At 40.8% G+C, this 21,737-nt stretch overlaps 1 protein-coding gene across 1 annotated transcript in view; it reads right to left on the reverse strand.

Moving 5' to 3' along the window:
* The window catches only part of LOC308362650 (transmembrane protein 131-like), a gene marked incomplete at its 5' end in the record, with an annotated part of 39,885 nt that extends 22,506 nt beyond the window's left edge, over positions 1–17,379 (reverse strand). The window contains 12 exons of the mRNA XM_080835379.1: positions 645–753; positions 838–899; positions 1,025–1,081; positions 1,336–1,486; positions 1,632–1,712; positions 1,870–1,992; positions 2,251–2,367; positions 3,264–3,384; positions 6,248–6,316; positions 12,057–12,097; positions 13,811–13,872; positions 17,256–17,379. Coding sequence (XP_080691505.1) covers positions 645–753; positions 838–899; positions 1,025–1,081; positions 1,336–1,486; positions 1,632–1,712; positions 1,870–1,992; positions 2,251–2,367; positions 3,264–3,384; positions 6,248–6,316; positions 12,057–12,097; positions 13,811–13,872; positions 17,256–17,379 — 1,117 coding nt within the window. The remainder of the gene's footprint in view (positions 1–644; positions 754–837; positions 900–1,024; positions 1,082–1,335; positions 1,487–1,631; positions 1,713–1,869; positions 1,993–2,250; positions 2,368–3,263; positions 3,385–6,247; positions 6,317–12,056; positions 12,098–13,810; positions 13,873–17,255) is intronic.
* Between the last annotated feature and the right edge of the window lie 4,358 nt (positions 17,380–21,737).

Raw genomic sequence — 21,737 nt, forward strand, 5'->3', positions numbered from 1 at the left:
TTAAAATGGCTTTTCTTGTGAAAGATCATATTCCCTGTGTGTAGCGTTTTGCTATGTAAGCCATGTGTCAATCATTTCTCCCAGGACAAAACAAGACACATAATGCCTCCTGATGCACATCAGAAACCCAAGATCATGGATGATGAGCTGGCCACATTCTGACAAGCTCCTTCTGCTGATTTATATAACACTTTCTTGTCCTCACAGTAACTGTTTCACTCTACAGCAACTGGAAACAACAATGGATACATGGGTCCCATTCTTCAGTGTAAGGGTTGAATGAGGCCTCTGTCATTACATAACACTTGGTGCTTTCAGGTCAATGTGTGGTTTTGCGAGTTATTATGACAGCAAAGGAGGCCATGTTGCAGTGGGATTATATTTGATATAGGTAGGGATTATATGCAGGGATATTGTGGGATTATATGATCTTGCGGTAAAGGTGGTAAAGTGAAAATCTAGACTACAACACACAGAGATATTTCCCATGTGTGCAACAACACAGTCTCAAAACACAACAGCAAGTAACACAAACTAGTGTATCATGCAGAATATGCTATAACTAAATTTAGAACATCTCACTTTTTGTAGTGTGCGATTTCCTTTTTTTTCATGAAAGCTCAGTCACAACTCACGGGACTTACCATCAAAACTAATACTTGCAACTTTGGTATATTTATTCTCGCCAGCTTTAAGCGTGATTTGCTTGAATTCTATTGACACTGCATCATTTGATGGCGTTGGTCGTATACTCTGAGGAACAGATAACAGATGTTAGCAGAAAGGCCTGGGCACAGAATGCAGGTGAAAGTGAACAGTCAACAGTGTAATACTCACGGTAATTGGTACATCTTTCGTTCCTGAATTTAGCAGATGCAAATTCAAGTGCTTTGGTCGATCTGTAAAAAAAAAAAAAAAAGCAGACGACTGCTGAAGTACTTAGGTTTGAGGTTTCTTTAGTGGCCCTAAGGCTAATTCAATTCAGCATCAGCAGTTTTTGAGATGGAATAGGATGCGGACTTACCTTGAGATCTTAATGTACCAAAGTCTAGCATTTCAATGGAGGAGTATATACCAGGTGCTGTAAACAAAGCACAAGTTAATACTATAATGCCATTAAACATACATGCCAAATAGCCCTTTGCTTTTACGTTTACACCTCCCATAAGTGTGAATTAAACCAACCACATTAAAAAGAGCATGACATATTCTATAATAAACATGTACTTTCAAAACTGATATTAGTATCTACTTTGGTCCCTTCTAAGAACTGCTTAAAATCCGCTATCATTGGGCTATTCTGAATTCTTTGACACTTCCTCATTCTGAACGGACCTGCAGTGACCTCGACCTCCATGGGGAGGATGATGAACTCATCCTCGTCAGAGGCGTTGGTCTTGATGCGGATGAAGGCGGTGTGGTTGTCAGCATCTCGCGACGAGAAGCTCGCTCTCATCACCCCCTTCGTCTCAAAGGGAGGTATTTCCTGCAGACATGTGAAACACATCACGAGATATATCATTCTAGATACAACATTGTGTGGTTTTTTTGTATTCATCTGGCAGTCGGTCGGTTACCAGTCAATCTGCACAGCACATGAGTAAATAATCAAAAGGTGTGGCGGTTCATACCCATAATTTTCGTGTCCCTCCCTGCTGGCCTGTGGGCAGCTCAAGGTGCAGGTCGCCCCCGCTGGAGTACATCTCCACAACCTTGGGGGGGGGTATTTGGGATTTAAATTACCTCAGACCACAAGCAGAATTCCTACAACAATCTGGTAAATATAGAGCGACATGTGCTTAACCACAGAGTAATTTATTCTTGCAGACTGTGCCCGATTTCCTGATGGGAGGGGGGGTGTTTTCTCACCTGCAGGGGCTCACTGTGTGGGTTGTGGATGTTTATGAGGGGGGAGAAGCTGCTGTTGACAGGGACCCTTGCCCCTATGAAGGGCCGTAGCCTATATGGGTTGGGTATGCCCACACCAAACACCTTCAAAACAGAAATCAAATAGGATAATGAATGTCACTGAGCATTACCATGCACTGAGAAGTAGATGCTTGATGCCAACACAAACTTGTGATTAAGTGCTACAGGAAAATGTGGGCATATCAGTAGGATCTATGTGGTCTTTGTGAGTTTAACCATATAAACAACCTTTCAAAGCTTATTTGTGTCTGATTATTCACAGTTTCAGGAGTTGTGTAAGTGAATATGTATTTTTTACTTATGGGAGAGAGAAATGCCTACCTGGTATGTAAACACTCCATGGTGTGACGTGTTTATAAATAATGTATTTTCTACATTGCCTACTACTCGTGCTAGAAAGACCACATCAAATGATGTGTTTCCCCCGGGAGGGATGATCTGCAGAGAAGACAGAAGACACTGATTGACACTTCAAACATATGCCATGACAGGTAGCATTAAACATTCAGGGAGCCTCCAAAGCTAATGTTGGATTCAAGAACTAGAAAGCATTTAAGAATTAAGTTTCAGAAATGCTAAGGTCGACAGGAGTGGTATGCAGTGACATTGGTAAATGTGACAGAAGTTGAGCTTTAGCTTGGAAGGTTGAGGTCACCTACAATAGTCTTAAGGCTAACTTAGGCCATTCCAGGTTTGACCTTTATGAGGTAAGAAATGTCAGCTGGGTCATGACAGTCCAAATTCCAACCCTAATAATGGTTGGGGGCTGGGCACATAAGACACGTTTTCAGGAGAAACAATAATATTCCAAATAACAGGAGGGGTAGTTATGTTTTGGGGTCCTTTAAAACAACATCCTCATTTTAATTCCAGATGAACTTCCTGTTTGTATTTTACACTTGAAGCTTGCTTGTTTTGTGAGAGTGAGAGCTGGATTTGTCAGAGAACGTCAGAGTGTACAGTCTCCTTGCCATTGGTCAATACCACCAGCAACCTCCACTCCACTATAAGCTATTAACTTAAATTGAAAACATAAATGGGCATCAGTCCAATGCCAGTGTATTCACTGATGGTCAGCACTATTGAACACAAAATACTCCATAAGCTTATTAACAGAGATACTGACTCTAGGAGCCTTGTACAAGACGAGCATGGAATTAAGTGACAAAGGCACAAAGAATCACATTGCCAAGAAGGCATTTAGTGGAGTGGTAAGAAAAATGCACTGCTGTGACTTTCAAAACACTGGCCTTTTCACACTGAAAGGTTTACCAGGGCAGGATAAGGACACCAACTCCCCCTTTCTGTCTGTTGAGGTTCAAAGCGGAACTTACCCTGTTTTGAAAAAATGAAGCGTGAAAATGCGCTGTTGTCGCTGATATTGATATTAAACTAATTTCTTCTGGACTAGGATTGTGCAAGAAGACTTTTTCCATTTTTGGCATTCCAACAGGCCTGAGGAGAAAGACAAGACAAGACAAACACAAAGAGGAAGAGAAAGGGCAGATTTACATGGGAGTTCCCAACCACTTGCACAGATCAGAAAAGAAACACCTCTGATGTTCCTACTGAAATGTCACAATGGAAAATATCTGTGAACTCTACAGATATCAAACAGACTCTTCAACAAACAACAGTTCCATTGGTCAGGCTCTAAGTTCACATTTATTATTTACGAATACAACATTGAACATGTTCCCCCGAGTCATTTTGCAGGATATGTAGATGGCTATATTTGAAATGGTAAAGCATCAAATGTGTCTAAAAGGAAACGAAAGGGGCTTGTGCTTTTATGACACTGATCTCACACAGCTACTGACAGGAACAGTTTCCAGAAAGTTCACAATGCAAGTTCTCTTTCGGCCTATAACTTTGGGGAGGGACAGAAGGAGACACGTTCAGGCATGCATAAACTGTTGTCCAACTGTGGGACTGACTTCAGTTTAAAGACTTCTTGTTAGGGGCTATCGCTTCTCAGAGAGGAAAATAGGTAGTTCTGACAGACTACTTTAATGTAGTCAGTTCCTTAAAATCCAGAGTGTTATCTGAGTTTGTGAATGTGGAGAGCTACACAGCCAAAGGCATGAGTTGCTGGTTTATATGCATCGTACTGTCCATAGAAACACAGAACACAAGGAACATGGCGGGAACCCTGCTTATTGCTTGAACAGTTATTGACTATTCCCATGCTTGTGGACTTCTCTACAAAAGCTAGTCCAAATGGAAAAATGTTTGATCAAATTTTGGCCTGCTGAAAAAGGTCACAAAATTGGCCTTAAAAATAGAAATGGCTGTGTATTGGTTCTGAATCAAATTTCCAAGTAAGCGTAGCACATCAGAGGTTTAACACAGTATTCCAAAAAGACGGAAAGACGGAAAACAAAAACAGAAACCTTCCACAAGTAAACCTGTGTGTATTAATTTCTTCGACAGCAAATGTAGGACCCTCAGTGGGACTTATGGTACGTTTGTCTGCTGACACACAACACAAACTTGCGAAAAGAGTTGCACTTTTGTGGAGGTCTGCTGTGACATTCTTCAACCGATCTACAGGGTTCAAGCACCCGACCAACTAAAGGCAACGGTTAGATGCAAAAGCTACTGACTTAGTTTATTACAGGGAGAAAAAAAAAATGACATGGAAAGATGGCAGATGGCTTTCAAGTTTAAGTGTGACACCTGTATTTGTTCTGATGAAAATTTTAAAAATAAAGAAAACCTGCAGACTTTTAGAAGATGGAATGTAAGCACAGGTGTGTAGGTGTGTGTCTGTGTGTGTGTGCGAGAGAGAGAGAGAGAGAGAGAGAGAGAGAGAGAGAGAGAGAGAGAGAGGCCATGAGTTAGTGAGAAAGTGACTTAGTGGGTAGGTGAGACAGACCACAATTCTGCCCAACACAGTCAAACTTACTTCTACATAACAAAAACTTCTACAGAAGAAATCGATTTACAAAACAATCTCTGCTATGCACACTTAAGAGATGCGCAACTGCAGCTGTGTTCTTCACACAAACATAACTTTGAAAGATTCATCTGTTGCCTAGCAACACATGAAGTTCCACTGAATTTCCATTGCGAAAAGTGAACGGACTACTTGCGGAATGTTATGAAAGATGTGAATTAAAAGCACAAATCCTGTTGCCAATGGTCATTCATTTTTTGCAGTGAATATCAAGAAATGTCAGCCTTCTGGACATTGGGATGGGCCATTCAAATCAATGGAACTGTTTGCAACAAATAGTAACAAATTATAATAAATAGAAATAAAATACTAACATGAGATAATGATATGTATTGTAATATGAATTGTGGAACCTCTTTGGATTCATAGCCACAGGTGTTAAAAGAAGCAGATTCACATTAACCATTATGCCGAAGAACACCGATCCAACCCATCAATCCATCTTCTGATGTAAAATGCAAGATAAACACACGCAGACATGCGCACACACACAAACACATACCCACACCTTCAGATGGAAATGTTAACCACAACTTTCAACAGGAAACACTAAATGCAAAGAGGCTGGCTCACCCAAAAACTCTCTTCAGCACTCAAAAATAGTGTGCGGTATGATAACACATCCTGTTTTGGCACAAACAGGTACATTCCCTTTACCCAAATTTCCATCATAAAGACCTCCAGTGCTAACTAATTTCGTTCAGCAATGGCGTATTGAATTCATGAACACACCCCATTTACCTAGGAGCCGAGCCATAGCGTGACAACAGAAATATGCTAACATTAACAAGCTTGCAGCAGTCATTTAGCAGACACACTAATGAGGGAGAGCATATCTTCACTTTTGATAGCATAAAGTGCTTGCACTGCTTTAGAACCGGGAACCATGACTACTCTGTGCCTGTCAGGTCATGAACAAACTCAGCAGAAAGCGAAGCCAAATCATATCCCAAACTAGGACCAACTACAACATTAATCAGTAAACAAACTGAGGCCCCTCATGCGATCCCAAGGTGTCAATTCAACTTGTGTATAATGCATCAGCAAAAAGTTCAAAAAGGGCAGAAAAGGGGGAATTAGGAATGTTGTTGTGCATAACTGAAAAATATGAATACTAGATACTTGTATTTATATTGGCCTATACATAGGAAGGTCACAGGGTAAAAAAGCCACATACATATTTCCAAAATTAACAACTGATATTATGCATTTTAAAACTTTGGGTGACTTGAACAGCATTACAATCAATAGGGTTACAGAAGGGACAGACACGACATAAACAACGTCCCATAAGTCCACGGGATTAGGCCTGAGAGACCGACAGCTCTAGCATGTGGGCCTGACACAGGAGCTACTTACTGTTCGTGGAAGTCCAGCATGGGTGGCTCAAAGCGTATGGGCCTGCAGTTCCCTCTGTGCAAGGGCGGGCTGGAAAAGACAAGGGAGAGGAGGCATCAGAGCTGAGCCGTGGAGCAAGCCATGCCTGCCACTCATCGCCAACAACACGCGCCTCAAGCATAAGAAGGATGACTCACGGTAGACAAACCCGTGCCTTTTTTTGTTTTTTTGTTTTTCGTTTTGTGTGTGTGAGAGGGTGTGTGTTAGGGCTGATCAATTATGGCAAAAATCTTGAGATCACGATTATTTTATATGATTAGTTATTGACTCTGGGAACATTATCTGTGTTTCCCCCTAGGATTTTTTCAGCAGTGGTGCTGCTGTTCATGTTATACACTTTAACATCAATGCATATTATATTTTTTATATTACGATATATTAACCTATATTTTGTCTTCTTTAGTTACTAGAAATACTAAATAGATGTACGGACAGTGTTAATTTCTAACATCTTTAGTTCATTTGTGTACCGAGTACAATGTACTTTTAATTATTCAGTTGAAAAGATAAGTACTGTACGATGACATAGGCCTAAACCGATTAATGGTGCACTGTCAATTAAAGTTGTTGAAAGACATGGCTCTGGGTAATGTGTTCATGTGGGGATGTGACATGATGTGATACTGGAACATCCATTGTCTTGCATCAACTCAAACCAAACTGTTCAGGTGTTTATTTTTCAGGACTTCAATGTGTGGTTACTAAACATTTCATACTGAACACATTGACGGATGACAGATCAGATGAGACGCTATCACAAGGTCTGGTATTTACTTATTAGGCTAGTCTTTAACCTGGTATGATGCAATTACTAAGAAAATATGAATCGTGTCTTGAACAGGGGTGCAGCCTAGCTGATAACACCGGCATGGGTGGGGACAGGCCTGGGGTGGTAGTACAGGCGAATCCCGCTAAACCGGCCTGGTGGCTGAGTGTGTATCTGAGCATTGCACAATAGCTGGGTTTTCATCCCAGACATCCCTAGAGGAAAGTGGATTAACTCCCTGATTTCCATACAGTACAATTCAACTAAAGTTGACAGAAATGGGTTTATTCTTATGAAAACACTTGGTTAACATTTTATTACGTGTTTCTGTATTATAATTCAGTTTAAGTTGTTCTGACAACCTCATGTTATGAAACCAGCTGATGACAACTCTTTCCTTGATTTGGAGTGTAATTCGCATAACAGTACATGGAAACGCGTACAGCTGAATTTTCATAAATGCACTTAAAATGTGCGCACTGAAGTGACAAGTGGAGTACTTCGTCTTATGAAAAATCAACAACAAATACTTTAGAAAAACACTGTTGAAAATACAGGACTAAAACTAGAAAAAGTGAATACACCTGTAATCACCGACACACAAGTTACCCAAAACACAAAAAAGTTATTGAAACAAAAAAAAAGTACAACTGTGATATCCAATAAGCCTGATTGCATGAAAAAATGACCTATGAACACCAGAACTTTCTCAATTTTGCACCTATGGACTGAGTCTATCTGCATGTCTGCATCGTAGAGAAAAAATGCCCAGAGGAATTAAAAAATCTGATAGTGAAACAGGAACTTGGTGACCAAATAAAACTCATCAGGAAGTACAGAATTAGCCATAGCACCCCTAATCAGAGTCGCAGTGGCCTCCACCTCCACCTTGTGACCTTGACCTTTGACCTTGACATCTGAAAATCTAATAAATTATTGCCATTATATTACCCAATCTCCCCACAAAGTTTGATGGAAATCGGTCCATGCGTTTCTGCGTAATCCTGCTGACAAACAGACAAACAAACATACAGGGGCGAAAACATAACCTCCTCGGCGGAGGTAATGAAAGATGGCCATTGACTGCTTGCCCCTTCATTTAAACTGGAGCTGAATTTGTACTCCAAGTGTCACCCATCTTGCACGTAGACATTTGTTAACTAGGTTGCTTTTTTATTTTTTATAAAGTCTGGGTGTGATGGATAATCTGTTTCTGTGGGAATTTGTGGAAGTCTGTCAAACCTGTTCCAGACAAAGTACATGGCTGCTTGAACTCTTCGGCACAGCCGTAAGGCTCTCACAAAACAAACCTGTCACACGTGCTGTAATCTGCCCTATGTTGACATGATGAAGAATGAAAATGTTAGCTGTTAAAGTGTCAGCCATGAGTGACGGACGAGAACACTCAGTGCTGTCAAGTCTACGTCCAAGCACGTGTGAGTCTAAATAACCTCAGAAAGTTGCTATGTAGTGACAATACTGAGAACAGTGCAACATCCGGACAGGAGTGCTAAATGAAATAGTATGTGTTGTGTGGAGCTGGTTTAAAATTATTTTACGTGTGTGTGTGTGTGTGTGTGTGTGTGTGTGTGTGTGTGTATTCTATTTATAAAACACTCACACCGTTTCCTCATTCTTTATGGGCTGGCACCAAATTAAGGTATGCACAAAAAGCCAATCAGAGTACACACACATTCTTCTCTGCCACTCACCCTAGTTGTTTAAACTTCCACTAGTAATTCAAGAGTACAGATGTCAGCACAAACAGGCTGCTTGTGCGTGTGTGTGTGTGTGTGTGTGTGTGTGTGTAATCTATGTCATTGCCACTCATACTGAAAGCCATTTACTTATTTGGTATTTTACAGTTATGGTTTCAGGTGTAAATAAAAGGTAAAGTCGATTCTTTAATGTATCCCCTGGCGATCTGGCATCCTGCTAAATACAGTCTAGTGGGAATAAACTACACCCGGGACTTATAATATCATGGAAGACTGAGTGGGAATGAAAACTTGTCTATCCCATGTTGTTTTTACCAGATATATTAATGTTGTATGTGCAAGACGTGAATGAGAGAGATTGTACCTGCCACATTGCTGAAGTGTCAAAAAGATCACCTGTAACTCCTATAAACCACTTGTCAAAACACATGCTTATTAAGGCCATTCACTTTGCACATTGGGGATATAAACATTGTGATTATTCTAATGATTCTTAAGGTCAGCACTTGACAATAGGCTGATGGATTTTCAAACATTTTTGGCTGTCACTAAGGTACCGTCTGGATAATGTCACAGATTTTACACAAAACAAGTTGCCCAATCGAAGAACGCCTCAGTGTGTGTTTGTGTGTCTCTCTCTCTTTACAATTTAAAGCCAAGCCTCCTTCCTTCAGCCATTCAAAAGGCTGCACGTCGCTGCTCATCGGACTGGCTTGCAAAATCTGAAGAATTTCTCATGCGCACACACACACACACACACACACACACACACACACACACACACACACACACGACACACACATACACACACTCACCCTTACAGTGACCTAATCTTCCAGAATGCAACCAATGTGGATGCCACAGTTTTGTCAGCAGACTGGCTAGCTGAATCTGAAGAATTTCTCATGCACACACACACACACACACGCACACGCACACGACACACACACTCACCCTTACAGTGACCGTATCTTCCAGAATGCAACCAACGTGGATGTCAGTTTTGTCAGCAGGATTATGACAACAGCCATGCCCCATCTAGTGCAGTCAACATCCTTGTGGTCTGTTTCGTCAGTTTGATTTCTGCTTTTTGGTAGCCAAAGCTGCTGAATTTAATTTTGCACTTATTATTTGCAATGATATAGCACTATAAAACTATGTTTTTGGCAGGGCTGAAGTCTGAGCAGGAAGCAGTTTTGCTTTGAAAACATCACCTGCATTGATCATGAGGCTTTGACTCTCCTAGGAATATGGCGGCGACACAAACAATACATCTTTCAGCTCAGGTTTCAGCAGCTTTGCTTGCGGACACAGATTGGGTGGAACATGGGGGAAATGGGAATGGGAGCCAATGTCATGAACACGGCAAAGTTGGACCATTAATCTACCCCCTGGTGACCTAGTAATATTGAAGACGATCTTCTGAAGTAGGAATGCGAGCAGCAAGATTCCCATCTTCGAGAAGGGTTAGGAGCAGGAGGGTCTTCTCCACCCTCATTGACTACATTGGGGAAACTTTGAACTAGTTTAGTAGCTAAATTTAACTTGTAAAATGATAACAGGAAAAGGTGGAAAACCTCAGCATGCCTGAGCAGCTTAGGCAATTTAGCAGCTATATAGTTCGTATTAACACACTTAGTTTCTACATAGTTCATATTAACACACTTAGCAGCATATAGTTTGTATAAACACACTTAGCAGCTATATTTTTCGTATTTACACACACACTATCAACTGACAACTTCCAAAAAGGTTCCATAAGCTAGAGATAGCTGGGACCGTTAATAGCTAGGTTAACCAACACATGATCTCACATGTTGTACACCTTTTGCAGAGGTTCAGGCTACGTAGCATCCCGTTTAATACAGTCTGGTTAGAATACATGACTTTATCATTATGGAGGATTGAATGGGAAGGAAACTTGTCTATCCTGTGTTGTTCTTACCAGATATATTAATGGGTTTTGCATGTGAAAGGGGTAAGAGAGAGATTGTGTCAAAGAGCTTACCTGTTACCCTAATAAACCACTTGTCAAACACTGTGCTTATTCTCATGAGTCTTAACATCATAGATAACCTCAAGCACATGCCTAGGACACCTGAAAGCACTTAAAATGAAAAGGGGGGTAGCAAAACTCTTGGAAAAAATATCTGCAGCACTTGACAATAAGGAGGCTGAAGGCTTAAAGGATTTTGAAGCATTTTTAGGTGGAGAAGTGTCACTTGTCTAAAGTACCGTCTGGTTCTGAGTGTAAACAAAACAAGCCTCAGTTAGCCTTCATTCACTACACTGAGGAAACTTTTAAATAACCTTAAACGGTTTAAATGAGTACCATTTGCATAAAAAGATCACGTTAAAAAGCTGACATTACAGTCTTCCCAACTTATACAATTATAATCTCCTGAACATATAAAGTTATAATAGGAAAAGGTAGAAACCCTCAGGGTGCCTGTGCAGCTTTCTGCTTGTCCCCAAAATACATACATTTAACTTGGCAACTAGCCTAATTAATTCATATTAACACATCCCATCAATTGCCAACAGTTAAGATGGCTCCCTAAGCTAGGGTTAGATGGCTAGGTTAAATGTCATAAGACTTTAAAGTAGAGCAATAACTCACAGCCCAGTTGTATTTAGTCACTATCAAAGACTACACTATAGTTTGGTGGCAGTGCTGACTGCCTCTCATCTTGTGGAGGTTCGTGCGCATTACTTCGTAGCATGCGGTTTCACATGGAAATGAAGACATACAGAACTCTGCCATTCAGTTGTTAAGCTCAGCAATTCGCTAGCAGTAATGGACTGTGTATATCCAACATATTAACAGATTTCGGGCTTATGATACATTCATTACACAAAGTCTGTCCAGTATTTGTCATGGGTACTGTTTGTTACTTTCTTTCGTTTGCTATGTATCTATAGATTTTATACACTTCCATGTGTCAGTAAGAAACCTGAAACTAAATTTATGAAAATACTAGGCTATCAGAAAAATCGATTGTCTGTGAATAAATGAGTTTGCATCTATTTGAGCAAGGCAAACCAAAATAGACATGAGTCACCTAGCACTCAAAGTTAATAACAGTTTTGGGATCGCATTTTTCCAACAATGGGTTGTTGCTTAGCTACCTGTCTATGCTATGCAAGGGAGCTAGCTATCTAGCGCAACCAATTTTCACTGTGTCTCAAGCCCGAACATCCGTGGCATGCCAAACAGATGACATATCATTATGATTGTTCAAACAAATGGTGAGTTGGTGGTGAGGAGAGGGAGAAGCAACCTTACCTTTTTGGATGATATGAACTAATGTCAATGTCAGACTCTGTCTGCAAAACACAATCATTGAGAGATGTCTTTAGAATACAGCAATTAAACAATACAAGGATATGCACAATAACAAAACACCTATTTTATGACCAAATTCATTTGAGTTTACCTGTGCTATATGCACATGAATGTACTGCAAATCAAAAGAACCAGCCATGGTCACAATAATGGCATAGCTTTCTTTCGCTATCAGTTTCTATGCCTGATAGAAACACACTCCTGCAATCTACATTCATATCTAAATCTGTGTATTTACATCTCACCGCACAGACAGATTAAAAATCACATTCCCATCTGAGGCATGGCCAAACACACCAAGTGCTAGCTAGCTAGACAGACACACAGACACACAGCCAAACAGACATATGAAAACAGGAAGTCAAAACATACACACAGACAGGCAGGACAGAGAGACAGAAAGAAGTACTTAGACAGAGAGACAGACAACCAAATAAATAGACAGAAGGACACAGAGATCAATCAAGTGGTCCTGGTCTGCTTTGGTTAGTCTGGGAAATTCGCCAGGGTTGCCTATTAAGATCAGATTGCCTTGGCCAAAAGTGTGTGTGTGTGTGTGTGTGTGTGTTTGTGTGTGTGTGTGTGTGTGTGCACAGGCTTTAGGATCACATGTAGGGATAACACCACATCAGGGCTCATGGAAGCACGGGCCTCACGGAAACTTGTCCGTCCCTCAGGACCTAGAACTTGGGAAACCCGACTGTGCAGTCATCACATAAGTAAATTAACCCATAGCTGGCTACACAGCTATGCTACTTAGCTTAATCCTAGCAGTCTACCTGCTACCATTTCCTGTGGTGTCATATCAGTCAAATACAACCCCCAGTTCTTTCAATAGGTCATATGTACCACAGATAGGCCCATGAATTTCTGTTCATACTACCTTGTTGTATGGATAATCGTATTTGAGCTTATAACAGCCCCCAGTTTTTATGTTATATTGTTGTTATACAAATAACTGAATTATCCTGATGGCCTAATAAAATGGCAGAATTGTCTGTAATGGGAAATTACATTTTTATAGAAATTGTATTTATAATGCAGTAGGCTACAAAATATGTATTATTTAGGACACAGACCTACTGCTGGCAGCTATTTATGCAAAAAAAAAAAAAAACAGCTGTTTAATAAAAGGTTTAAAAGGAAAATAGAGTTCAAATCTAAGAGCTTGTATTTATTTATGAATAAAAACATTAAGGACCAGATGCATCATTTTGCATCAAGCATGGTTTTATAATCAAACCGTTACCTCTTTGAATTGCAATCGAAATCGTGGGGCCAGTGAAAACTCACACCTCTAACTGGAACGCACTTGGCCTGACTGACATGACACAGATGTCATGCAACAAAGCGACAAAGCATTAATGGAATCCTCAGCAGCTAGGGGTATTTAACTTCAAACCTTACCTGGAGAAGGCTATTTAGGTGACAGAGAGTGGTTTATCCCTGAACGCATTACACAGCATGGGTCAATGGGAGTCATACAGGACGGGCCGGGGCCCACACACACACACACACACACACACACACACACACACACACACACACACACACACACACACACACACACACACACACACACACACACACACACACACACACACACACACACACAGACAAAGACAGACACAGACAGACACACACAATAGGTCAGGACTGATAATTAGGATCATTATGAACTGGTCTTAGCTTACCTGCAAGAGGCCTCGTTCCCCAAAATGTAGCACCTCTAGGATGGTGTCTGACTGAATAAAAGCTGTGGAGACACAGACAGACAAACAGCTTGCATCAGGTTACTGTTCACACATATAATCTACTGCTCAAGTTCAGACGTGTTTTGACAGCTCAGATCAAAGGCAATGATGAGCCGTCATTAGAAATCAGATAAAATTAGATTTTATTGGCCTGAGCTGCAAAGCCAAAGATCACAGCAACACTGGCCTTTGGCTGCAGCTTAAGCACTTCAAAAAACAAACAAACAAAACAACAATGAAAAAGAATGGATGTTAATGAAGCTCACGTTTATGCCACTGTGCCTACCAGATTCCCCTGTGAACTCTCTCATAGGAAAATATACTAGGGCAATGGGGCTTTGTTTTGGCATTTTTCTAAATAAAAGACTTAGCCAGCTGATTGCAACCCAAGACATCATATGACCCTACATGACACAGGAAGTTGCAGAATGTCAGTTAAAGCACACTCGCATGCCGCATTAGACTCTAGAATATTCTCGTCAGTTTCCCGTAAATGTAGAAAATGGCTGCATACTACAGTGTTACTGGCACTTACTGACATGTTTGTACTGCTGGGCTCCAAGTTTGAATGCTTTTAAACATGCTGCAATGGAAATGACTACAGATAGACTGTCAAAATATATGATTGATTTGTTAGGGTTTTACCAGCCATATTTCCAAGTGGATAACTAGGGGGATAAGTGCATGTAGCGGTGAGACTCAAGGAGCAGAGAACAAAAGTTGCCTTGAAATGATGAAAAGTTCTATAAAACAAGCGGGTCCATCGTTTATTAACATTTAAAAAAAAAGGCAATTGCCAAAAAAGGAAAACACTGCAGTGGCATATCCTGTTGAGACAGCAGGCCTGTAGGTCAGCTACGTTTGAAACACCACCCAAGACGCACAACACCACCAGAGACGAACAACCACAACAGACCCCAGATCAGTCCAAAGGTTGCGCTCTGAGAGAGCAGGGTAACCAGACTCAAGAGGTTCCTGCAACCACGTGCAAATGAAAATGAGGGCCTGTTTCTGCCATTTCCAAAAACAAAAGCTACTCCCTTTTCAGCCTGAGCATCTGAGAAGGCATCTCATGAAAAGGATCACTCTGCCACGGCACGCCACGCCACGCTAGGCTGGCTGCATAGCAACAAGAAAACACCCAACGCTGCACACACAGTAACTTCACTGAGCTCACACTGTGACAAACCAAAAGTGTGTGTGCATATATGTGTGTGTGTGTGTGTGTGTGTGTGTGTGTGTGTGTGCGTAGTGCTTTAAACGGTTGCATCCTGCAGACATCTTCAAACACACAGATCTGTGTCAACTTGCTTGCGGATGTGCAGGACAGGAAAAGAACACAAGTCTAGTGACCGCAGAACAGCAGGAAGTAAAAACATTTTTCTCATTTAACATCAATTCTTGGGTAGACCACCTGCACTGTTAGTCTTTAGAGTATGCCATTGCGTGAAAGTCGGATCATTTGATTTGGTCCACCACAAAGAGCATGATGACAATAAGGATTTATTTCAAAAGGTCTGAAGACATCCAGCAGAGAGACTGAGTGATAGGGGGAGGGGCAGCAGGTAGCCAAAGTTTCGCTTTGGCTTTCAGAAACGGCCCTGCGAAGACCCAAGTTGACAGCGGCAACTCCAGTCAGTTCCTCGTTTTTGACACGGCCTGCCGTGCATGCCTGCATTTTAAAAAGCCACACAGGGCCTGGCGTATCAAACGCAGACTGTCAAACACACAGCTCTGTGCCCTGTCTCTCCCGCTTTTTCCTAGGCAGCTCATCCAAGCAAGGCCTTCAGTGGAAGCATCACTGGTTAGCAAACACACTTCACTGGCTGACAATAGAGTTGAATGATCCTCTGACCTTCACTGCAGAAACTAATCACTAGCAGCCAAACACCATGTTGCACACAGCTTTTCTCTCTGAAGCAGTGATATGCAGAGATATGAGCTGAATGTATCCATTTAGTTTGGAGATCACAGCTAAGTGAGGTGCTGTGATGGTAGAGCTATTTATTGATTTTTGTTTGTTTGATTGCTTGTTTTTTCAAAAAAAGCGAAGCGGAGGTTTCAAAACCCATCATGCCTAGCTTGTAGAGGAAGCCTGCTTAAAAATAGAAGTGCAGCTCTGCTGTAGGTGATGCTTGCTCTATGCAAGAGTTGCAATGTATGGGCTGTTTTTTCCCCCGAAGAAGACTAGGCTGTTCTTAAGAAGTTATGACGAGAAACAGGGGGGGGACATTAAACAAAATGTAAAAGTGTGTGGCTAATAGGAAATCCCAACACACTGATAGTGGAGAATGTTACACACGGACTCAGCACAAACATACAATCAGGACTGATAGCCAGATGACAGGCAACAGCGTGTTATCAGTGTATTAAAACAACCTCCATCACTGCTTTAGTACTGAGTTCATTTTTGCAAAGGAAGGAACTTCACAGCTCACTTCCTCTTTCGCTCAACGTTTGAACTTGTGTCTTTAAACTAGCGTATTTGTTATTGCAACAAACCCGCCTTTAGGTTTCAAGAGTTGATAAAGCAATAAATGTGACAAGCTCAAACAGACAGCAAACAAATCAAATTGCACAGCTCTATGACAGCATTTGATTGCACTGAAATTGTTATTTGTACTACTGTGTAACGTTGAATCAATAAAGACACGAAAATACTGCTATAGCTAAACTGTGGGTCAGAAAATAGAGGCAAACAATCTTCTTCATGGTTTACTGGCACAAGCTACTCTTTAGATTTGTGAAGGAAATATTACCAGAGGGTCCACAAACGTTCACAGAACAGATGCGAATGTGCTCGATAGCATACACAGGGCAAGAGAAATCGAGTTAATTAAATGTTCAAGCTATATCGTCTACTTAACCCACCCATGTTGGCGAGGAATTACAACATTGCCTTCAACCTCAACCTTTCTGCTATTAAATGTAGTATTCTTCACATGCATCACGTTTAGAATCTTAAGTAGAGTAACGTTAATCAATAGAGCAACCTGCGGCCAATCTATCCAGAGCCTCGGGGGTTCGCTAGCTTACTTGTAGTGAAGCTATGCTAGGTAGCCTGCTAGCTCAATACAATTACAAACACTGCAGTTCTAGCTACATACTAGGATATATCTGTGTGCCATTTTGACCATTCAAGCGCGACTCAAGCGGCTGTCCGCTGACACCAGCACGATATAGACCCTAAATTATGAAAACGTTGATAATTATATTGATTGACATGAGAGCAATACAATGCTAACCTGTGAATATAATGTTAAATCCTGCCAGCTACCTAAATCGGCTAACCAGGTAGCATACAGAGCTAGTTGATCCAACACCGAGTTTTGAATGCAGCCGCTGTGGCATTTGCCCGATACAAACAACCAAAATAAATACCAACCTTGCTTGTTTGCCTGTGCCACCTGAAAGACAGCAAAAAACAAAAGCCGAAAAAATAGAAGGCATGTTGACTTTGTTCTCTGTGACAGCTTATGAGGACTCTGAGTTCTTTCCGCGTTCGCCATGCTGCCGCGTCTATGTGTATGTATGTTCCCTGTGTAGCCTACACTGTGTTAACCTTCGCCGCTTGCAGATATAAACATTAGCGAGCTGATCTAGCTCAGCCCGCACACTACACGAGTATCACTGCGCTGACACCACCTACCTATGGTTCTAGTCATAGCACTAAACCAATTTCATTTTCTTTTCATAGTGGACATGAGCGTTAACTGTACATTTGATGTCATTGTTAAAATATTATGTATAGAAGGTGTATATCACATACATAGAATGAATTTGAACTTTATAATTCAATGCATATTGAATACATTAACCCAAGTGGTTTACAGCCATAATAATTATTATGACAGTGCATGCTGTATTAAAAGTATTGAAAAGGCTTCACACTGGCATACAATAAAGCAAACTAAAACTGCAGCAACCATGTGTTCTGACTTTTATTTTAGAATGGGCACTATCTATCTGATAACAGATCATGAGTTTACCAAGGTCCAAGACCAGATTTAAATAGACACACATTCACTACATTCACTGGCTGGGACTTCAAAGATGAAAGATGTATTCATAGTTCAATGAAGATAGATAGCCTAGAATCTCAACTCCGTTATTCTCTATTTACTGAAGATTAACACAAAATCCAAACACTTATTGCGCATTCTAGGTTTTTACTCAACTCCAGAGGGCAGTGTTGTCTTGGTAAAACTCCAATCACCAAATTCACTGGAAATCTTGCAGCATGGTGAATATAACATGGGCTGTAATTGGTTACATTTTTTGTACGCAATCGATTGATCGCAACTGGTCATGCCAACATCAGCTACAACATCAAAATTATTTTTAGTAATGTGTAATTGTAGTGAGCAAATAAGTAGACTACGTGTGGTGCAATTCAAAAATGAAGTCAAGCCTGTTTTTTTTTTTTTTTTTTTTTTTAAGGAAGACTTTTTGACTTTAATTTCCTTGTTTTCTAAGCTTTAGGCATCAGGAAGGACAAAGGCAACTTTGTCCAGTTCTATCTCCAAACTATTCCATAATGCCAGTAGTCATGGACAGGATCCTCTAGAGCAGGCTATTCACTCATATTGTCCTCCCTCCACAGCAGAAATGCCATTAAGAGGACATTTCATCCATCCTTCCATCCACATTAAGCCACCTAGCCATGATTATTGCCCTGTATTACATAACACCACCCCAGGATGGGAGAGTGGAATTGATTAAGCAGGTCCTGCAGGGCACCATGGGCTCTGCTGAGACAGCACTTGCCTATCCTTTGGGCATTTTCTCATTCTCATGATGACATAGCGACCTAGAGACATCATGGAGGACTGCATCATAGTGCAGAGGCTGTCTCCTAAAGGGATGGTGTGAATTTGGAGGTGTTGTTTTTTTTAATCTAAAAGGTGCTATAGTGTAAAAATAATGTCAGTGAAACAGAAATAAAATGACACTGAGTTTATTGAAGATTTTGTGAAAGAAACTATTTTAGCCAACTCTTTGTGATATCTTCAGCAGAGATCAAAAGATAATGCTCAGTGGGGATGCTATGATCTTCAAAGTTCTGTCCTTAACACTGACCCTTATGATATGATTGTAAAAAAAGGAATGTTGCTGATGAATTAATTTATTTTCCAAGCATGATCATTTTTTTCCAAAAGAAATGGCACAACCATTAACTCAGGATGCTGAAATAAAATAGTGAGATCACACACATACGTCTCCAAGATAAAACTTAATGTATCCACAACGTAGTGCATGTTTACAAGGTTTGTACTGACTCCCCTTCAATTTTATTTCAAATGAGAGACGAATTAGGGGAAAAGTGTGTTACCATATCACCCAGGGGACAACCCCCTAAAGCACGACTGCATTAAGGAGATCTCATCTGGGGATTCATGCATTAGCTAACAAATAGGGACCATGCGGTTGAATGAAGTCAAGCAAATGTCGGTTTGCCAATTATAAATACACATGGGCCCAACAATTAGTTGAGACACCAACAACAACTCCAAACAAGCTGCTGTCTAGAGACGATCAGAGTGTTCAGAACGCAGGGCCTACAGGTGGTGAAAGCAGAGATAGAGGCTGAGAGATTACAATTTCTGCCTGCAACAGGAAAAATAATCTTTCATGTACACATATCTTGTAACAAATATGCTTAAAAAAATAAATAGTCTTCACTGCTCTTCCTATCATACGTGTTGTTGATATGCTATACATCATGGACAATATGGAAAGTAAAACCCTAGAGGTTATTCCTCTCAACATACATTCTGATTGAAATAAACTATTTTTTATTATTCTCCTGAAAAGATCAGGCAGTGGGAAGGAGCTAGAGAGTAGTCACTCTGTGCTTTTGGAAGCAACTACATCTACAGTATAAGGTGTGTTTGTCTGGTGAGAACACCATATTCCAGATCACCTCCTAGAAGCCATATGACCCACTGTTGACATGTGTCTTTGGTTTCAGGTTGAAATGACATCAAAAGATTAGATCCAATCTCATTTGCTAACGCTTATCCCTGCTAAAAGATGGCCTGTGCCGTCTGGTAGGAGAGCAAAGGCTTTTGGGATGGCTTGAGCAGCAGTGCATGTATGAATGCAGTCTCATTTAAAAAGTATGTTTAAGAGAGGTTGGACAGGGGGGTGACAGTCTGTATTCAAGCATGTTTTGAGATATTGTTGATAATGTGAAAAAAGGCAAGCATTCAACAATAACAAAGCCCAAACAAATCATATGGCTTTAGGAAAACAGCAAGCAAGTGATTCTGGTCTCTCTTCAGTCAGGTGACAATATTAAAAAGCACAATGACACATAATCAAAAGTAACAGTTTTTGACATGCTGCATTTGATCCTCTGTGATGAAACACCAAGATAGATACGAGCAAAAAAGATTTTAGAGAGGAACTTTTTGAAAAGCCTAAAGCATTTTCAAAGCAAAGAAAAGTATATCCATAAGATAGTACATGTCTCTGTGATTCACCATAATCATCTAACTATGCTAAGGTAATTTCCTCTCTGATGGAAGATCATGAAACTGGTTGCTTGCACTTGTTGCTGAATAACAATGTTGTGCACAACATGAGTTACAAGATGTCATGTGCATCCGTAATGAGCCTTCATCACCTTTTACCCTTCCCATAGTATGCCCCGAACAACCATAATTTGAGTGCCACAGTTTAAATCACTCTCTTCTCACGTTCTGACTATACCTCTTTGCCGTTAAGCCCTACATGAGAAGCGCTTAAAACCAGGTCCAGGGAAAAGCATTAGGTGGCTCAGGGACACACTTAGCTTGAGATAAGATTAGATGCTCCAGCCACGGCTCACCAGATTGCTGGAAGTGTGCATGATTGGGTGGGGCCTCTGATGAAGCAAAAATGGGTGCGACTCTTTCTGGAAAGGTGAGCCTCACTGCACATTTTCAAAAGCATCCTCCTGGGATCCCAAACAGCGCTGTCTGTCTTGTGCAGGATATCCAAGGCAACAGCTGGGGGTGGGGGGTGGGGGGTAATTGTTTATGCTAGTTAGGTGTTTCTGGTAATGCCAGGTGTTGTTCGACCTGGGGAAAAAAATGAGTTTGTAGAAAGGCCTAAGACACTATAAAAACACTTGTCTACAAGAACATTTTCATGTACGAAACATAACTCTTGAAGCCACTTGTATTCATACATGTATGCATAAAAGTGAGGTGTCATTTGGTCATAAGGAATAAGATTTAAAATGTCATTATTGTTACGACCCCCTGCAGACTCTGTAGTGACCATTTATACAATAAATATGCTGAAGAAAAGTGAGATGAAGTTTTGCGCTATTAAACCCCAAACAAATGCACGAATGTAAAGGATATCGCTGTGGAATCATAACAATTCGGCTGTATTTTTTCATATGACAATGACATTACAACCATTCGGTTCACGTCAGAAGTATAAACCCATGTTGAGATGAACAATTGTTTGAGAAGCCGCACTACAGCTTGCACAGAGGGAGGTGCGTGACAAATCGCATTTTGAATGGGGAGGAGGGTGGGAGGGAACGCCAACCGTTACTCAGCGGGGAGCTGTTCGCGTTCAGTGGTGCTGATATGGTCTGATACTTTTTTAAAGTAAAATGTCTGATCGTAATGGGGTTTTCACTGCAGAGCAATGGATGTAATATTTGAATTGTGCGGGAAAAAATCTGTAAGAAACACGGAATTGCGAGTGTTCGAAATGGGATTATTTCACGGTGCATGAGAGGATTTGAGCTAAACTCTTCAACTGGCAAAGGAAACAAACGTAAAGAAGCGGTTTTATGGTCGACTTCAAGGTAAATTACACATTTAACTCGATTTCCTGTCAAGTAGATATGAAAAAAACAGACGTC

Source organism: Sprattus sprattus (genome assembly GCF_963457725.1).
Source record: "Sprattus sprattus genome assembly, chromosome: 3".
NCBI lineage: Eukaryota > Metazoa > Chordata > Actinopteri > Clupeiformes > Clupeidae > Sprattus > Sprattus sprattus.